Source organism: Varroa jacobsoni, unplaced genomic scaffold (genome assembly GCF_002532875.2).
Source record: "Varroa jacobsoni isolate VJ856 unplaced genomic scaffold, vjacob_1.0 scaffold_1069, whole genome shotgun sequence".
Classification (NCBI taxonomy): domain Eukaryota; kingdom Metazoa; phylum Arthropoda; class Arachnida; order Mesostigmata; family Varroidae; genus Varroa; species Varroa jacobsoni.
The window spans coordinates 145,377-165,053 of NW_019213971.1; the positions used below are offsets into that span (position 1 = coordinate 145,377).

At 37.1% G+C, this 19,677-nt stretch overlaps 2 protein-coding genes across 5 annotated transcripts in view; both read left to right on the forward strand.

Annotated features, from left to right (window-relative positions):
- The window catches only part of LOC111266284 (DNA repair protein XRCC1), a 12,809-nt gene extending 6,803 nt beyond the window's left edge, over nt 1–6,006 (forward strand). For all 4 annotated transcript variants that reach the window (XM_022843646.2, XM_022843649.2, XM_086970849.1 and 1 more), the window contains exons 7-10: nt 3,293–3,476; nt 4,119–4,314; nt 4,580–4,913; nt 5,274–6,006. In XM_022843646.2, coding sequence (XP_022699381.1) covers nt 3,293–3,476; nt 4,119–4,314; nt 4,580–4,913; nt 5,274–5,412 — 853 coding nt within the window. In that variant the 3' untranslated portion in view covers nt 5,413–6,006. The remainder of the gene's footprint in view (nt 1–3,292; nt 3,477–4,118; nt 4,315–4,579; nt 4,914–5,273) is intronic.
- Nucleotides 6,007–8,863: 2,857 nt separating this feature from the next.
- P5CDh1 (delta-1-Pyrroline-5-carboxylate dehydrogenase 1) lies at nt 8,864–18,229 on the forward strand. Its single transcript, XM_086970850.1, has 12 exons — nt 8,864–8,888; nt 9,019–9,086; nt 12,490–12,724; nt 13,041–13,163; nt 13,342–13,417; nt 13,619–13,779; nt 14,036–14,173; nt 14,466–14,580; nt 14,669–14,911; nt 15,224–15,440; nt 15,697–15,950; nt 16,525–18,229. The coding sequence occupies exons 2-12, from the start codon at nt 9,040–9,042 to the stop codon at nt 16,638–16,640; spliced, it is 1,725 nt and encodes a 574-aa protein (XP_086826976.1). The 5' UTR covers nt 8,864–8,888; nt 9,019–9,039; the 3' UTR covers nt 16,641–18,229.
- Nucleotides 18,230–19,677: the final 1,448 nt, after the last annotated feature.

Sequence of the window (19,677 nt, forward strand, 5' to 3'; positions counted from 1 at the left end):
ATATATGAGTGTGAAAGAGATGTACACTAAATTATCTAGGTATTGATAACCTCTATTGTAATGATGCGTAAGCTACTGTGAAGTCACCGGTTTTGCGACTCTACACTATCGAGCCATGGCACAATCGTGTCACTAGTAAGCAAGCAAGTTTCACGTAGCTTATATGATAAAAACAAGAAAAAAGAACATCTTTAGTGTGATCTGTAGAAGGCGACAATGATTTTACCAACAGCATAATTATTGAGTGATTTCAAGGGGTATATCACTGCATACCAAATGCTTACGTCAATAAACAAATCCCTGTTTTTCTTTTATAAACAACGCGAGGCCTTGGTCATTTTGTGATCATGGTTGCGTATTTATAATATTTACTCTTGATAAATACTGAATTTTGCCTTGGTTAATATACAAGGTAAAATGGGTTAACCTGGGTAGTTTTTTATTGTTCCATTTTATTATGAAACACTGCCGCGTTTTACCACCAGCCATTATACATTTCTGACCTGTGATTTACCATTAATCATAAAAATAACAATAGTAATAGTAATAACCATAAGAAGACAAAGAGGAAGGAGAAGAAAAGAAATGTGGCGAATTAATTTCTAGTTCAAGCCAAAATATATCACAGTGTATATCGTAATGCTGGTTTTGTTTGGCTCATTGCCGTTTCTACTTGGTTGGAAAAAAAATACGATAATACTGGCTGCCTATACATAACTGCACATATCCTGACGGACGATTTCCTGTCATAGGTAAAGACAAATAAGACAGTAATTTATGCATGTCAACCATGTTAAGACACTACGGAACCGTTATATCGGTTTGTACAAATTACTAGCGCTTAGTAAGTTTATATTGGCGTAGGTGCTTAATGCCTTTACTCTTCAAACCAAGTACCACACATCCACTCTAATTTAGAATCCTAAAGAAAAGCATAAGGTATAGTAATGCATTTATCTAATGTACCTGGGGTTAAACCACTCGAATGAATCTTAATCAATTTGGAAAATTCTAGCATGTTTTATTCGGCCAAAGCAGCTCTTTACGTTAACCTAGAAATACATGTCTTACTCATAGCATTAAAGGTTAATCCGGAAGAACATCTCAGTGAAAAGTGAGAGATACGTTAAATGTTTGCTGAAGTTTTACTATCATTACAAAATCATTACTGAGATTTCGTCATGGTGGCCTAATAGTTATTGGTCGGTAGCAGCATCAGGATACGATTTGTAGTCAAGGCATTCACCATTGATGAAGGACCCCACACTACGTCTTCGCTGGGCCTGACAAAATGTTGCATTAGAGCACGCTGTACATAAAACTGTTTTTATAGATAAATAAAAATCTACAAATATTATGGTTTTACATGTGACAAAAACGGTGCTTTTTGTTAGTAATTCATACGGAAACATGTGTAGTTGTGCCTTAATGTGAATATCCTAATCTTATTTTTCAGTCTCATATCTGTTTATAAAAAAATTTCCCTATCTAGGAAAAAAATTTCCGTAGAGAAAAAATAAAATGGCTTCTATAAGTTTTTCAACCGAGGTTTTAACTGGCCGAATCATTTGTTGAACATTGTTTGCGGATGATTACAACTGCTAACAGAACAATACATGAATCACAATTTTGAATCATTCTTAGAATGACCAGACCACTTATGACCCAGGTGTTTTGTATTAGCTGAATCCAATCATACTCTTAGAATAACTAGAAGTTCGCAAAATATTTTAATGTTTGTACGTATAGCTAGCCTAAGAAAAAATAGCATTTTTTTTTCTGCTTATTTTATGATTGATATACCGATATGAGTTATCCAGCGTCTCTCGGTTTACCAGCCAAAAATCAGCACAAAATATCTTAAACTTGCTCAGAGTCCGGCTGAGCATCCTACGAATCCACAAGAATTGTTACTTGAAGCTAGGTTAATTGTTTATACAATCAAGTATAGAACAGTGGAAAATACAAGTCATGCGTGGAAAAGTAGGTTTAAATATAAGATGGCTTATAGGAAGTACGCTACCGAGAATACCATTGACTAACAAGAAATGAAGCCTTTTTCCGCTATAAAATTAATGTAATTTGAAATCGTTTTATTGATTTTTGAGGAAAATGTTGCCTGTGTTTACAACTTTTTGCAATAACGAAAACTTATGCTTAAAAAACTTTACTTGAGCCACTAGCCTAAAAAGCTGTGAATATACGTTATTAGGTTTAATTATTATTATGATCTTTGCAGAAACACGATGTAGAACCTCTTTCCTAATAAAAAACTTTCAACAATTTTGTGTGCAATAGTTGCTCTTGAATATTCCTAGGTTTTTTTTTCAGGAGAAAGGTATCTTTTTAAGTTCATCTAATCTATTAAACAAAGAGGTGTCAATTAAATAGAAGTAAGAATTACATTTTCGAGCTTATCTAGAAAACGTCAAACCTATGTCAATATAGTGGGTATATCGTAGTTAATGGATCTTAGTCATGCAATGGGAAAAATTTGGTTTGCGAGCTAGGAATACGTAAAGAGAAATTCAAGTTTAAATGTCTAGTTGTTTTTGATTGCTTTCTCTTTATTTTTTCCTTTTATTAGATTAATTCACTTTTTGAACAACCCATAGAAATACACGTTGACTTCTTTCGCAAGGAACACAAGGTACACGTGCTCCAAATTACTTCCATGGCTGATAGCCTTAAGCTTATGTTGGGGACAGTACACTGTAATTTTTTTACGAGAAATGATGATAGTAATATACTACAAATACAGACACACCGTTTTTTCTTCTGTCAATAGCACAATATCTACTTGAAAAGTATTTTTATCTGAGTTTAACTCTGTATAGAACAGCAGTCCCAGTCTGTACAATACTGAATATTTCAAAAGCTTTCAGCGAATCTTAGCTTCAAGTTAAACTATACGGCAGTGAGTTTGTCAACGGCACCATAGCAGTTCGCCAGGCTTTAAGTGGGATAATACATTCTACTGCTTTTATTTTTGTGAAAATCTCTGCAGCAATATTTGTGCGCATTGTTGGCATAGGATAAAAAAAAGTACATACGTTTTGAGGCCTTACAAGAAAGCTTTCTGGATGATTATTGAAGACAATTGAAGACAACAATCTAATAGATGGTTTGGTGCAACTCTCTCAAACTAGAAAAAGCAATTTGTAATGCAAATCACTTGGGTGTAAGAATTTGTTAGATATAACATTATACTATAATTATTGTCATTGATAATACGCACGCAGTCACACCTGGGTGTACACATGTTTTGTGCTTGCTATATGTGTGTGCCTAGATACATGCCTGACTGGAGTGATGAATGCACACACTTAATCTGTGCATTTGCGAATACGCCGAAATGGGCGCAGGTAGCAGCCATTGGCGGTAAGATTGTTACGCGCGATTGGATCGATGCTTGTAAACAGGCCGGTGCGCAGATCGCTTGGAGAAATTTCAAATGCGGGAAGTATCGAGACAAGGTATGTAATGATGCGGTAATGATACTTATCTTTTCCAAAAGTTCAATAAAGTTGACGCCTAAGGAAAATTGCATAAAGATGTAATTTATTTTTAAATAATCAGAAAGCTAAGGTAAGACGAGGTAAAATGCTTTTTAATTTCTGGATACCGATAAGAGGTTTGCATCGTATCATTGTTTGGGTCGTCAGTTGCAGGTTTACGCGCTATCGACTACGACAGTGGCTTCATATATATATAAACTGTAACTTAAATTTTGAAATTATTCGTTGAATTAATTTTGTTTCATTCTATGAATATAGCTAAATCTGTGTCCACTATGTTAGTGAATGTTAAAAAATGCGTTCAAAAATCTTACGTGATAATCTCTTACCCCTTTGATAAGACACGAGTATGTGTATCTTGAACTGAAATCCTCACTAGTCTCTGGTGCAGGCCAAACTGTACATGCATACGTTACTTACACGTACACTACGTTCCTTTAAAATATTCCTCAAAAGAGCAAATTAACACATTACTTGACATATTCATTCCTACAATCTGTACCGTAATCTCCCGTCGTATCCAGTATGATAGCTTCTAACATAAACTCGTAATGCTAGGTGCGTATTACGAAAAGGTATGTCATATGCTCATATATAAAGGTACTTGACGTCGTCGACACCCCCGCTGACGACGACTCTGAGGCCGATAAAGAAGAGGAGGCCACAGACGACGGGGACAGCGATTATATTCCTACTAAGGAGGAACAAATTGACATGAGCCATGAAAAGAGGGACGATGAACTTAATGAATCACTTCGAGTGAAGGGTGACGATAACTATGAAGATCGTGAAGAAGGTAAATCTAGAATTGTGCGTAACGCAGTAATGTAGTAGCATTTTCATAAAGATGTTCAATACTGTGCCGGCTCTGGGAACTGGTAGCGCTGATGCGTGGCATACAAAAACCTACGCCAAAATGAATAAAATGCAAAAAGACATAGTTTTTCCAGTACTAGCGAATTATTGAATACATTTTCATGATGTTGTAGAATACAATCACAAGATACAGATTAACTCCGTTATATGTGGCTAATTTTTAACTCAATTTTCTATCGCCTTAGATGAAGACGACTTTGTCGATGACGATAGTCGTCGGAAAAAACGACCTAGGAGCAAGAAACGGTTTGGAGTCAAAAGTAAAAGCACGCTTAGTAAAGACGGTGAATGTAGCAGAAATGACACTAAATTACAAAAGGTGGATTCACCTTCAAAGCAGAAAACAACAAAAAATTCTGAATCCCTGGACGAATCAATGGACGAGGACGACGACGTACCAGAATGGGATGGCGGCGATCTGGGACGTTTTTTCGGTGGAAAAACGTTCTACATAAAAAGCGATGTTGAGAACGAGGAGGACAGAAACACTCTTGTGAAGTACATTGTAGCTCATTGCGGGTTAGTTAAGTCACGTCAGTCACTTTTTGCGCTCTTGTGCGCAGTATGACGATACATAAATGAGGTTACATATATGGGCCTAGCTATTCATTATATACAGAACAAGAGGTAAATAGAACCGTAAAAGGACCAGCTTACATAACTGCTTAATAACACGCGAATTGAATGATACCTGTTTGGTCTCGAAAGACTGATCTACTACGCTTTGTATGTAGTCGTCTTCAGTAGTTCATATTTAACTAACTGACCGTTTCATTACCATCGTGTGCATTTTTGATGTGCTACTGTTGTTTGGATTATTCGCTTAATTCTGTAAGATAGACGTTGCTACTTATCAGTAATCTGGATGCTTACTTTCAGAAGTTTAACCCGCAATGCGGCCGCAGCTGATTTTGTGGTTTCGTGGGAAGCAGAAGAGCGGAGCAGTAGTGCGTCCTCAATGCGCAGCCCCCTTTGGGTAGTCAAGTGTCATCAGGAGAACAGGCTTGTTGAGGAGTAGCAAACCGCTTAGCTGTCGATATCGCAGTTCATCGACCCACGTTTGCTCTGCATTCATTTTTATCGGGGCCACTACTCGGGAAGAAAGGCGCTTTTGTCGAGAATTCGTACACCATTTGAAGTACCTCACGTCAAGACACAATGTATAATAGCCTGTCAGGAAGATTTCCAACTAACTTATATTTCACCAGACCCATCGTAATTATGTCGCCTTTACGAGAACTGCTGCTGAAAGTTTTTATATAAGAAATCTAGTCTAAGGTTATTCGAATATTGCAATTGAAGGTTGATTGATTCAGTTCCGCATCCGCATATCTCGAACACATGTATGAAATATAATATGTAAATGCCCTAGTAACGACTTATATTGCTCCTTAGCTATATTATCATTCATATACAATCATCTGCGCAAGTATTGTTATCATCGTCTTTGTTGGCATAAACTAACAAACTTTTCTGGCCGGTGACTCAAAAATCTTCAATGAGTCGTCGGATCTCTGCTGTTGGTGCCTCAAAAAAGGATTGTTACTTATTGCATGTTTCAAGCCAAAACATGTCTCACGAAAGTGATTAAATGGTATAGTATTATAAATTATTTTTATGTTTATTTTATCTGTTTCTACGCTGTTAAATAGTGCTATTAGTGACTTAGAGAATACGATTTTAATCAATTTTTACATTGTAGGGTGTAAAATACCCTTCCACGAAAGACGTGGAAATGTTTTTCTTAACTTGTAAGCGTATGTTTATTATGCAAATATTTGTATATTGTACATAGAGTACAAGGGCGATCTCAGTGGATAGTTTTATGTGGCGTATACAAGATTTGAATAGCAAGTCATCGCTTGACCTTGTTTAAAAAGAAAATTTACTCTGTATAAGCGTAATTTCCATCAAGTATCCAGTTTAAAACTAATATAAGTAGTATTAACATTGCAAAATATGCATCAAAAAATAGATTTTGATAATACTGAATACAGAAAATCATGTAATCACCTCTATCGTTTCTTACGACGATGATTGATTAGTCAGGAGGTAAATGCTTGAGGTTCTTCATATATAAAACAACCGAACATTCTAGGTAAGATTGACCGAAACTTACCTCCCACTGATTCGTAAAGCAGTAATCAGTAGTCTGACTTCTTTACGCTACGTTGTATAAATTTTACACGGAAAGGTGCTGTTCAGCACCTTTCCTAGACGCTATAGCAGTAAGATTATTGTCGGATCAAAGTCGACGGTTAAAGTTAAGTACTAGAAATACCAAATGTTCATAGCACTTGCTTATAAAGATGGGCATTTTAAGATGTATTGAATCAAAAAGCCGCTTCATTTTTCTTTTCCAGCGAGATGTCGAGTTCTTACAGACTGTTTTATCTCGGTATCTAAATGCTATTTAATCCCAGCTATAGTCTTAGCAACCGACTAGTTATTGCGAGTGACCTTGCAAAGTTATACCTGTGACACCTGTAGTACCAAAAAATATAGAATGCATAATGATCCTACGTGAGGATGGAAAGCTGTATTCTCGTAGAAAATTAACTAGCTACAACCAAAAATTATAAAATGATTTGTATGTTATAACTAGTTAATAGAATTATTGTGGAATTTCTGAAAGCTTCTTCTACTGCTACAAGAAACTCATCTCGTTCTACAGAACAGAAAGCATAGTACGTTCAAAGGTCTCTTGTTCATTAACAAAAATCTCATTGTGTAAACTTCCTCTGTAGTTTGTGCTCCGATATTTTATATTAGTTGTGGTATTTTCTGCTAATTAATGTATCTTTTTTTCTACAATTAAATAGTTGCTTTAATCAGTACTATACAATGTTTTATGATCATTTTCCTTATCTAGGCCGATTTTCTTCAGTGAACTGGTTTTTACTATAAAAAAGCGAGTAAGTATGGGCTCCGGGAGGGCTTATCGTAGACATAAACTCAACACTAAACCTGCTATTAGCAATCATTTTAATTTTTTGCGTCTTTTTGAACAATTCTTGTAATTAAACGTTATCATATTGCCAATATCGAACCTACGCGTCGTCGAAAAACGACTTCTGATTATTGCTTTTTTCGAGGATTGGTCGTGTTGACCGAACATGGTTGGGATTGGTAAGCAAGAAATTCCGGTAGGTGTCGCATTGAGGAAACGTCTCCAGAAATCGAAATTCGCAATCAAATTTGAAAACCGAAGGCGAACCCTCCATAAAATATTAAGTATATTTTTATTAAGAATAGTTTAGCTGCTTTGGTTTTGAATTGCTGTAAATTTAAAGTAGATTGCAGTACCTCGCTTCGAAAATCTTTTTAATTTACTCTTGTTGATGTTACTTGGAGTTTAATTATGTTAATTGAAGCAAGATTCGTTTTAAATGCGGTTGACCACCCAAAGAATAATTCCCTCTGCTCGGATTCTTCTACGCAGCAAATTTCTCAGATTTTTCTCACAATTAAGGTTGTTGTTTAATAGTTTCAGATGGTTGTTAAATATTCGAAACTCTCAAACAGCTCCTTGCCGTCAAAAAGAAAAGAAGAAGAGCATTGCGCAAAATATCAAAGCAAATTTAGTGCTTTTTATCTAAGCAATACTTCAGGTGTTTTTAAACCACTTTTAAAGTTTATGCCAGCTACCCAACTACCTGCTCCTTGAAGCCAGTAGTTACTCATATATAGCGCCCCATTTTCCTTTTATTATTATTATTATTAGATTTTTTATTTATATTAGAATATTTTAGAATTCTTCTATTTCAGTATATTCATCAGCGTGTTCTTCATCTCTCATCGAATCAGCATTTTAGTTATACTCTTTTTGTGCTGCGGTAAGTAACACTGATGACTTAAAATGTCACTCAATATTCATTACGATGTGGGTATCTTTTGGTTGCTCGATGAATACTGATATGGAATATTCTGCACCTGCTGGTTGCATGATGTTCCTTTCTACTCAAGCAACAGAAGTTTTCTTTAATACGAGCTGCCTACGTACCAATGCAGACGTGAAAAAAATAGGCCCTCTTCCTGATACGAGTTCTAGATTAGCTGGACATTAATTAAATTAACGTGCACATTCGTGTACACGAAAAGAGCAGCAAACAACTATCTTTGCTAGGCCGTGCAACCGCCCGTCAGCCATTCTACGACTGGAACGCCTTTAAGACTCCTTCTTACCCTGCAATTCCCCTGGGAAAAAGCTGCCTACCATTCGGCTTCTCAGAGTCAGGCGCCTAATAAGTAAGCGACAGGAAACTGTAAACACGTTATTCAATAATCGTTACGAATGTTCTATACTAAACTGAATTACGTACAATGGATGCTAATATCTATTGTGTATTTCACAACTCCACTCAAATCAATTAAGGAAAATCTGCTAAAATCCTTTTATATGCCTTGATGTGCCTTGCGCCCGACGGTCAGAGCGTCTGACTAAACGAATAAGCGAATTATTCCTGGCTTTCATATGAGTTCCTTTCAATAACGGTATCATATTGTTGGTATGGTCGCGTACGTCTAGTGTTTACTATCCAGCATACCCATGTTTTTGGGTATTGACAAACTGGTGCAGCCTGTTTGAATTGAGTGTATAGGTTATTGTGTGTTCACATTTCAGGACGACCGACTTCCTGTAAATATGCTTCAATCAGGAGGCAAAATTCTGCGAGCCGCAATTCGTCAGAGGTAAGTGCTACAAGAGAGAATGTTATAAAGTGTTAAATAATGAATCATTAATCATCATGCTTAAAATTAAGCGGGATATTGCCCGACGAGGAGCGCCTGTCTTGGGCATATCTGCGCTACGAGCGATCGGTTTCTGCGAAAAAGAGATATACGAATGCATCGTTTGTACTATCTATCTGTATTCATCAAGTGATAATAAGAGGTACTTTTGACACTGTAAGCTTCATTAAGGGGGTGTTGTGTATAGCTTAAAAACGACAACATGTTTGTCTTGTTAGGAATAACTGTTGGTAGTGGATCGACAACTTAGCTGCATAGATTTGCTGAAGTTTGGTACATAACCGATACGCGGTCTTATAATTTGAACTCCAGCTAAACGGTATTACAGGTAGACATATGTTGACGTAATATATGACAATTAGAAAAGAAATGGTTGCGACACGTCGAGACGTAGACCAAAGTTGTCGATTAGCTCAGGCAAAATTTCAGACGACGTCGTTGTTATCCAACTAGATATTCATGTGTCACCAACAGGCTACATATTTCGTTTCGAAATATTCTTATACCGTTGTTAACTAGAGTTAAGGTGCAGTTACAGATGCGCCTTTTGACTCGGCGTATCTGATACCCAAAGCACGCAATATTGGTACCCTATCTAATTATATATGTGGTATATAGGTGGACTTCGTAAACGCTTAATTTTGCTCGCGGTATCTATATGCTTTGAGTAAACCTTATTCTGCATTTATAGCCATCACTGAGAGCACATAATGAAAGTTTCATCCTACATAATGGGAAGAGCCTCTAAACGTCTTTGTGGTCTTTCTCCGTTACTACCGGGCGCGAGTGGGCCAGAAGAGGCATTTCCTGTGGAACGGCACTCGCACTATGGTTCATGCGCTGGCAAAATGTTCGATCTCCTCAGGCTGACTTTGTGCGTTGTCAACGCTACAGCCGTGCTATAATGCAAGGCTTAGTTAACAAGTCTTATCTGTCCTGAAGACTGTCGAGAGTGCGATCGATTCGTAGAAATCTAGATGCGTTTAAATCATGCATTCTAACTTTGAGCCCACAAAAACCAATATCACCCTGCTCTTTGAATGTTAAAATGTTTTTAGGTCAATATAGGGACAACTGACATCGTTTGAAACTTTGTTTATAACTTTACAACTTCCGGTATCAGATGCTTATCTCACGTTACTATTTAAGGTAAAATTATAACACGTTTTTTTCTTGGCAATATCTACATATATGTCGTAAGCTCAACTGTAGATGAAGACTCGTTTTAATCTGTCATAGGAAATCTACGAGTCTAAATATAGGAAGTCTATGGCAGATAGCAAATAATATAGAAGTTTGAATTTCAGTGCTAAAATCCATTTCTGTATCAGTATATGGCTCACTGTAGGCCTCTGGCAGTGTCAATGCGGAGAACTTTTAACCTTGTACAAAAAAGCTTGAAATAGCATTTATTACGATCTTCGACTCCACTAAATTGATACAAACTTAGTCAGTTAGGGCGAATCAAAATTGGAGCTTTTGAAATAATAAATCATATTTAGGTTATATGGTTATAAAAAGCTAAGGAGATTTGTGCATTTATATTTATTAACGTATTTCTTGGAAAGGGTGATCGAACTTAAATATTTAAGTTGAAAACCTCTAGCTTGGATTTAAATATTTAAATCCAAGCTAGAGGTTTTCAATCATTTCAGCTGATGAGTGGAACAAGATTGCGGATGTACCAGGAACTACCCGAAAAACATCATAGTTAGAACACCTAAAGCCAAAGCGTGATATATAAAACAAAAAGCATTTAATTAGATATTGACCCTGTCATTATCATATTTACCTGCTACTCTAAGGTTACTTGAATTAATTTTAGTGACTCGTTGGAAGAGGAGTTTGACTTTATATTTTCTAAACAGGAAACTGCGATTTGTTAAGAAAGATCAGGCCTAGGCTAATACAAAAGATGGTGACCTAAAGATTCAGCAGGCTGTTTTACAATGGAATACCGCTCATGTATCCATTTCCAAGGTTGGAGAACCGTTTTAAACCATTTCAGCGAGACACCATTATTCGACTCAAACCACTGTTATGAACTTTCTTGATCTAATTCATTTGACGAATTGTTTTTATTAATACTTTACACAGTCAACGTAAATCGTAAACTTATGCATGGTTGTTAATTACGTTAATGTATGTTAAAAAAGACTGATGATTAAAATTAACGTAAACAGTTAGCCGAGCCATCAGTTGACCAATATGCACAAGGTAAAATCTAATTGATGCAATGCGATAGGAACAGTTAAGGAAGCTCAAATGATTTCGTAGAGACTGTGCTTATCTTACGACGACAAGGTGGACGCGTTTCCTACTGCGCAAGTAACGGCGCTATGAGAAGCAGGGTATGGACAACTGAAAAGACACGGCTTCCACTAAACAGGCAGGCAATGTGATAAGCAGACCGCTAATGACGATGTAAACATTGATAGTCGAAAAAGCAATTACAACATAGCAAACATTCAGCTGAGGAATATTTCTGCGTTGATAGGCATTCGAGGTGATTAGGAGAACTACTGCCTGTAGATATCAATCAAGGATGTGAAAGATTAATTTGAAGTTTACGTGGAGGTTGGCCTGAGATTTCAGGCACCATCATTCCCGTTATTTTTTACTTAAAAAGACCGTTGAAAATGGCGAAGAGCTGTAGAAACAGGGACAGTCTTTTACGAAAGTAAGGCGAAATAAAAGGTTGGCAAATTTCTCTGTTGATAAAAAATTCTTACCATATTTTGGATGTAATTTTTTCGTGATGTAACAGGCACTTGTTAAGCTTCATAATAGATAACACATAAGAACCTTTTTTTTCTTGAAGAATGTTGTGTAACTTTACAAAAGAGTTGTTCGTGCTATACAAAATAAGCCAGATAAACGTATTTGCCGATATAGAATATATTCCCTTTTAAATAGCATTTTTACCGCTAGCCGTTTCATTTAACTAAATAGTAAAACTAACAAGCAACGATTGACCCATCAGGTTCTTAACAAGAGGGATAATATTCTAATAATAAAGATATAATAATAAAGATATATAATAATAAATATATAATAAAGATTGGCGTTAATAAAATCGTTGTACTGGTGCTATGATATCATGGAGTTTCTACGTGTTCATACGTGTATACGTTTTTCGCCAAGTGCGGCAAATTCTGCTTTAATCAATGAAAACAGGGTACCGTCACCGATCGTATTTATTACGGCGTAGTTGCTATCTTATGATATGGTTGATATTTTTCGAAGAAGTACTATCCAATACTATTTTCAGTAGCCAAAATGATATGTTAAGGGCAGGGGTAGTTAACCGTGTTCGGTATTTTACATGTCTTCGGCGGTGCAGCTCAACTAGTCGGATTGCTGTTCAGCAATGTCGAAACGCTAGTGCACTGCAATTGTCGGCGGCAGTTCCCGAGTTCGAAGTTACAAATGAACCAATCCTTGATTATCTGCCGGGAAGTCCGGAAAGACAGCAACTCGAGGCCGCCCTCAACAAGTGGAAGGATGCCACGACCGACGTGCCTATTATCATTGGTGGCAAAGAATATCGTACTGATGTCGTCCGTACCCATACAGCTGTAAGCAATAAAGTCGTTCCAAATCGTTTCTCTTTAATGGCGCACAAATGATATTGGTTTTCTTTATCTAATTTTCATTTAGAGCCACAGCTGTAGGAAACCTATATAAACAATGATCTGGAAATTCCCCATAAAAATTGCCAAAGTAGGTTTTACTTGTGCGATCTGATTTCACCTAGAGAATGATGTAAGCTGGTCACACATTATATTATTCTGTTTAACAACTATAATAGACAAAACAGTTGTTATTTATTTGTAGGTTTATATAATTTATAGTGTTCGTTATAGATGTATAACGTAAGTAATGTATCTGCAGCCGTTCGATCACACCAAAACAGTGGCCAAATTCAGCTGGGCGGACCCAAACCTCATCCAGAAGGCAATTGAGGATTCTTTGAGCGTTCGCGTCGAGTGGGAAAGGACGCCCCTTGCTGAAAAGGTAATGACAACTATAAGTAATACTAAGATCCATACATGGTATTGCAAATAATTCAACTCGACAGTACCACTTATGTTCATGAGAATAACCTAAATTCTTAAATATTTGTGCGGTGCCCCGATATTTTACTGCATAGGTGTTCCGTACTCTAATTTCGTTTCGGTTGTTTTTCCTGCAGATAAAAATCTTTCTTCGAGCTGCCGATTTAGTTGCGAACAAGTACAGGGCAGATTTATTGGCTACCACTATGATTGGTAACTATTTTGATCATTCGCTATAGTTATATATGAATCACATGATGATAATGACCATAACTTTTTGTAAGTTCCTTTAGTAATTAACGAAGTCGATTGATGGCTTATGGTGACTGCAATAGAAAAGAAAGTGTGCTACAACATTGAAAATATATTTAAACTAACATTAATATTGCAGCATGAATAATGAGTGTATTTCAGGACAGGGGAAAACTATTTTTCAAGCAGAAATTGACGCCGCTGCAGAACTTGCGGATTTTCTAAGATTTAACGCGTACTTCGCTAAGGAACTTGTCAAATATCAACCCATCAGTCCGGATCCATCCGTGACCATCAATCAATATCGACACAGGGGGATCGAGGTGAGTCAAAATAATGTTTTATAGACAAACGAGGCTGGATTCTACGGAGGCTCTTTAGGATCGAGCTCTTTTTTTGTGCACTATAGTTGTGTCATCAGAAGCGAGAGTTTCAAAGAACACGTTACCATGCGTAGTAATATGCGCTTCAAATTATAGATAGTTGAGTCGTTCTCCGACACAGAAGAATTCGTGGGGGCTAATTATTGTATTATATGGTAAGTCTTTTTGCATATATAATTTGCCAATACATTTGTAGGGCTTCTTCACGGCAATTTCACCATTCAACTTCTCTGCAATCGGCGGTAATCTCGCCACGGCTCCGTCACTTATGGGAAATGTCGTTCTCTGGAAACCTTCGGATTCAGCCGTGCTTTCCAATTACCTCATCTATAAGGTGAATGGGATAACATAAGTTATTACAGGAAGCTAGGGCCAGTCTGCGTTACCTGATCCTACACATTTTATCAAAATTGCTAGGATTCATATAATTTCAACGGCATAGACTCATTTATATAAGCACTAACGACTTATTAGCTAGAATTCATATGACCTTTTTTGCCATATTAGTATATTCGGGTTTTTGCTGCGAGTCCTGCTAACGACACATAAATACTATACAATTCGTATGAATAAGGGAAATTATCTATATATACGGGCATGTTTTAAATCGAATGAACTACCTTTAGATCCTGTTGGAAGCCGGCTTACCACCTGGCGTAGTAAACTTCATTCCTGCCGACGGAAAAACGTTTGGAGATGTGACAAGTGCCCACCCTGAACTCGCCGGCGTCAACTTTACTGGTAAGATGATTTTATTTCCAATTAACAGCTTTCTATTATTATTATTATTATTACTATACGATATCTAACAATATCAGTAACATTGTAGGCTCAGTACCAACGTTCCGCACGATCTGGCGGCAAGTGTCGAGCAATCTGGAGAAATATAAGAATCTTCCCCGGATCTTGGGCGAATGTGGTGGAAAAAATTTCCATTTTGCCCATTCAAGTGCAGATATCGATACTCTTGTAGCTCAGACGACCCGTTCTGCCTTTGAGTTTAGTGGGCAGAAATGCAGCGCTTGCGAACGACTTTACGTACCTGACACGATATGGCCCAAGGTAAAAGAAGGTATGTCTTTTGTCTTTTTGCCGTTTCCTTTACTGACGATGACCATTACAATTTCTCAGAAATATCTAGCCAACGCTACACAGGTTTCAACTTTATTTTAGGCGTAGCAACTCTAGCAAATTTTCTGATTCTTGTATATTTTTTCTCAGTAAGTGTATGCCATTCATTTGGTCTAATGACTTAACCACCGTTCAATTTTGTTAAACAGCCATTTTTTAGTAAGCATGAGTGTATTAAACTCAGCGTTTTGTTCGCGTAGCACTTCTATCGTCTTTGTTTCAAGCGCTATATTTTTCGCGGACTTGTCTGCAGGCATGCTCGAAGCTCATAAGAAGCTCAAGCTGGGCTCGCCTCTCGACTTTAGTTCGTTCACTTCGGCTGTAATCGACCAAAATGCTTTTAAAAAGATCTCAAAGTTCATTGAATACGGCAGAGCGAAACAAACGCTTTTGGCTGGTGGAGAAACGAATTCGACAAAAGGATGGTTTATTGAGCCGACTATTTTTCAGACTCAGGATCCAGACGACAGGTTGGTCACCATGAATAATTGTTCGAAAATTCTTTTTTTTTTCGAAACAGCATTTTTTAATGCATTTTATTGAAACAACGATTATAGGATCTTGCTAGTGAATCTCCGATGTTCTTTCTGCCTGCTTGGCTTGCCTTCGTAAACTTCATTCTACCTCAATTAAGTCTATTACAACAGAATGCGTCGCAACGCTATTTAACCATCTATGACATATTGTTGGCTGTTTCTCTTACGTTTCATCTATATTCTATTGCAGGCTGATGAAAGAGGAGATCTTTGGACCTGTTGTAACGGTATATGTCTATGACGCTAAGGACACACTATCGGCTATGCAAAAAGCTCTACAAACATCCCCATTCGGTTTAACTGCAGCGATATTTGCGCGCGAACAAGCCTGGCTCGAAAAATCGACTGAGTATCTAAAGTACGCTGGCGGAAACTTCTATGTGAACGATAAGTCGACTGGAGCAGTTGTTGGTCAACAGCCTTTCGGAGGCTCGAGAATTTCCGGTGCGTATGCAGTGGTCCACAGAGTTTTGGTAGTATTCAACGCCAAAGAGTGAGGATAACCGACTTTTTTTGACATACGAACACCGAAACATCTTTGTTTCTTCAAATGACAATAAATGCATTCTGCGTTATATGTACAATTAGGTTGAATTTCATTAATTTACGTTTCCTTGTCGTATTCAGATGTTCTATACACACAGGCTAGCGATACTGTATCACATGGTCTAAAAAATTACAACTTTGTATTATATAGGTTTTACGAATCCACTTGAATGTATACATTTATTAGCTTTTTTATCTAATGAAGACGTCTTAAAACAACATGCGACATACTATCTGTCGATGTTTTCCTCATTTATCCTCCTCATCTATCGAAGCGTTTATACGTGTCATCAGACATATGGGAGCGCCGCGTGCAGCGTCTATTGTGAAACGCTTGCTAAAGGTCATGCTCATAAATTTCGTTCCCCCTGTAACGCTAGAGGACAAGTTTAAGGGCAAATTCTGAATTCTGTCGATGATGTATTAGCGAATTGTAGTAATTTATTTGGTTGTACACTTTCTCTTTTTACAGGTACAAACGACAAGCCAGGCGGTCCGCATTATCTGCTTCGTTTCAGCTCTCCGCAAGTTATCAAGCAAACGTTGACGCCACTCACGGAGATTGACTATGCTTACATGAGGCCGTAAGCTGATGTCTGCCAGTGGGTGCGTGTCTATTATATGAATAGCTTTTCAAAGCAGAAGATTTTAATAAAGAGTATTATACCGAGCACTAAATAAGCAGTTGCCAATTCAGATGTATTTGAACGGAAGAGCAGAGAAACGGGGGAGTGCGAGGTGGAAAAAATACATGTTCATAAATTAGTTGTTTTTGCTAAATATTAAAAGGAATATCTGCTGAATTTAAGATTCATTCCTAGAGATACAGTGCATAATAACGCCAAGATTATTAGCCTCGTTGTTTTTGAGGCATTTTATTATGGGCTAGGGCATGACAATCCAATATATTATTATAGAGTACCTGCGTAAGACCATTGTGTGCAAGCAGAGAGCGAATAGGTTAAACCTGCTTATGGATGATTTGTTCGTTGTAAAATCTTAATTCAATTTTTCTTTATCTGAAACTATTGAATATTGACTGATTGAATATGAAATACTGAGTCACTGCTGACTACTTTTTATCTATGTTGCGGCGCACGTATGCTTTAATTAGCAGAAATAGTAGCCCAATATTATTTGAGATAGTTTACTTTTTGTTTCAAACTACAACTATATTGTTCAGATTGAAAAATTTAGGATATCAAGATCGCTACAACCGATCGGAGAGACTGCCCAAACACGGTACTGCAGCATCTGGTGTCTTGTTAAATGGTTAATTGTCATAACGCCAATGAGCTGTATGCGCTTAGGTCCATATACATCTGCTCCCCCCCCCAAAAGAAAGGACGGTTTCTATTAATAGAGGGAACCTAACAATTGTTTTTTGTGCCTTGTTATCAACGGAACTCTTCACTCACGCGAAGTCTTTCAGTTATTTAGGAACGCTCCAGACGACGAAATAACGCTCATTGGAGCGTTTGGAATTAAAGCCTTTAAATTGAGAGGTTATAAAGTGCATTGATTTGAAGCGCCGTCGTTTAAAGTTCGTAGCTGATAGATGCGGTGTAGTAAGAAGCACCTATGGACTCCAATCAGAGAAAATCCTAATCGTCGATTCCAACCCCAACTACTAAATCCCCGCGGGGAACAATCAGATCCTTATAGAGCAGCATGTCTTGCTCCTCCCAAGGTTTTCGGCTTAATTTTCTTCGAATGACCATGCAAACTGACACTTGAACCTTGAAATTAATTTGGATACTTCCTCAAGGAACGATCTTTTTAATATATCGTATTTATCTTTGTCGCTACTGACCAAAATAATGAAAGTGATACAGATATCAATACACAGATATATATTCTTAAAACGGCACTGGCAAATATCTTTTGTAGGAAAAGAGAAAACCTGAATAGACCAACACTCTGTATTGTTATACTCATATACCCAACAGCAATATATAGATACCTACTAGGTAATAAATATTGTGAAATAATAATAATATTTTCCTGATACAACCACCGAAATATCGAAACATGGAATCGAATGACTGTGTTCAGTGTTCGTGAAATTTCCTGTTATCTATTCGATGTAAGTTCCTATATTTGTAAGGGAGTATGCTTCATTGTATCCGGAACGAGGCTGCTATATAAATAAAACTGATATTGAATGTCGTTGATGACACTATCGCTTACTTATTCTAAATATAATGATAATTTTTTTTATCTATGGGTTAAATAGCCTATATAAAATGGATTCTTTAATCTTTATTAGCTTTAGCGTAGGATGAGCCGCGTTTCGGTGCAATAATTTATGGCACGTAATTGGTCATACGGACGTCGACGAATATATGCAGGGAAGCTGCGCTATTAAAAAACAAATGGCGTTTTTACAAGAACTTCAAAGCGTTTTGTAATTGCCTACGTGTAAATTGTGTCTGTTATTATGCCTGTAAGCGCCGACAACACTAGAGAAATTCAAGGTGCCTATATGTGCAATTTATCGCTGTCCTCATGTAGTCACTAGCGCGGTTTTAATATGTTCTATCTTATTATGTGAATGTACACGACGCCGTAATCGAGACAACCATTGTTGCCGAAAGAAGCCTATTCATCAGTTCAGACTTTTCATATTTTCGTTTTTCTAATAAGGGTTAATGCACACTTGGTATGAGATACGTTACCACGTCCTATCGTAAACGTTGCTGAAGACATTTATGTCAAGCGCTTCAATTTTCAAGTCTAAGGAAAAAATTCACTTGTATTCATCGAATATACAAATCTTGTAGTCGTATGCGCTATTTTTGTATGAGGTAAAAAGCCAGAAAAGTCGACCCTGCTTTTTTACTACTACTACAGAAAGCGTCTGAGTGATCAGATCGTGGCCAGCCAGGACCTTTATACGTCACGGAAAATCAATATAGAAGATACGTCCAAAATCAAAACGATTTACACAGTCTTTGAAAGAGATCATTTCCATTTTGGTAACTGTCATGGTTATTAAATGTGAGAGAAATCACGGTCGTTGCAGTCTGTAATGAGTCAAAATTATGTTATAGAGAACACTGACTTTGCTCGTATAAAACAATATTTATATAGCATACAGGCGACGAACGGGGAGAAGATCATTGATAGGTATGTTAGAAGAAACGTCGCAAGTACGTCGCACTCATAACAAAAGTGAACCAGTTTGTAGCAGTCGTGTATAATTAATTCTTCATTCCAAGAACACTGCGACAAGTTACTAGAAGAAAAAATAATATTAAGAACTGACGGAAAGTTGAAGAGGAAGTTTCGCCCATTCGACACCCTGGCCTTTCGAAAAGAGTACGGGTCGCCGACAACCTACGTTCAGGTATATTACATAGACTCTACTGTTTGAATCTTGAAGTTTTGTATAGTCAAACGATTAGTTCACCTAAGGGGCGATACGTTTCAGAAAAAAAAAACCAAGGACAGTAAGGCTATTGCTCCACTTACCTAATGTTAGCTTATATTATAATAATATAATGCTGGAAGGTTTGTGGCTCTCTCAAATCTTGACTCTTAAATCTGCATAGCTTCCCATATTTACTCAACTTTAACTCAAACTCAAGCAAAAACATTTTGTTTTATATGTCCCTGACTTCGA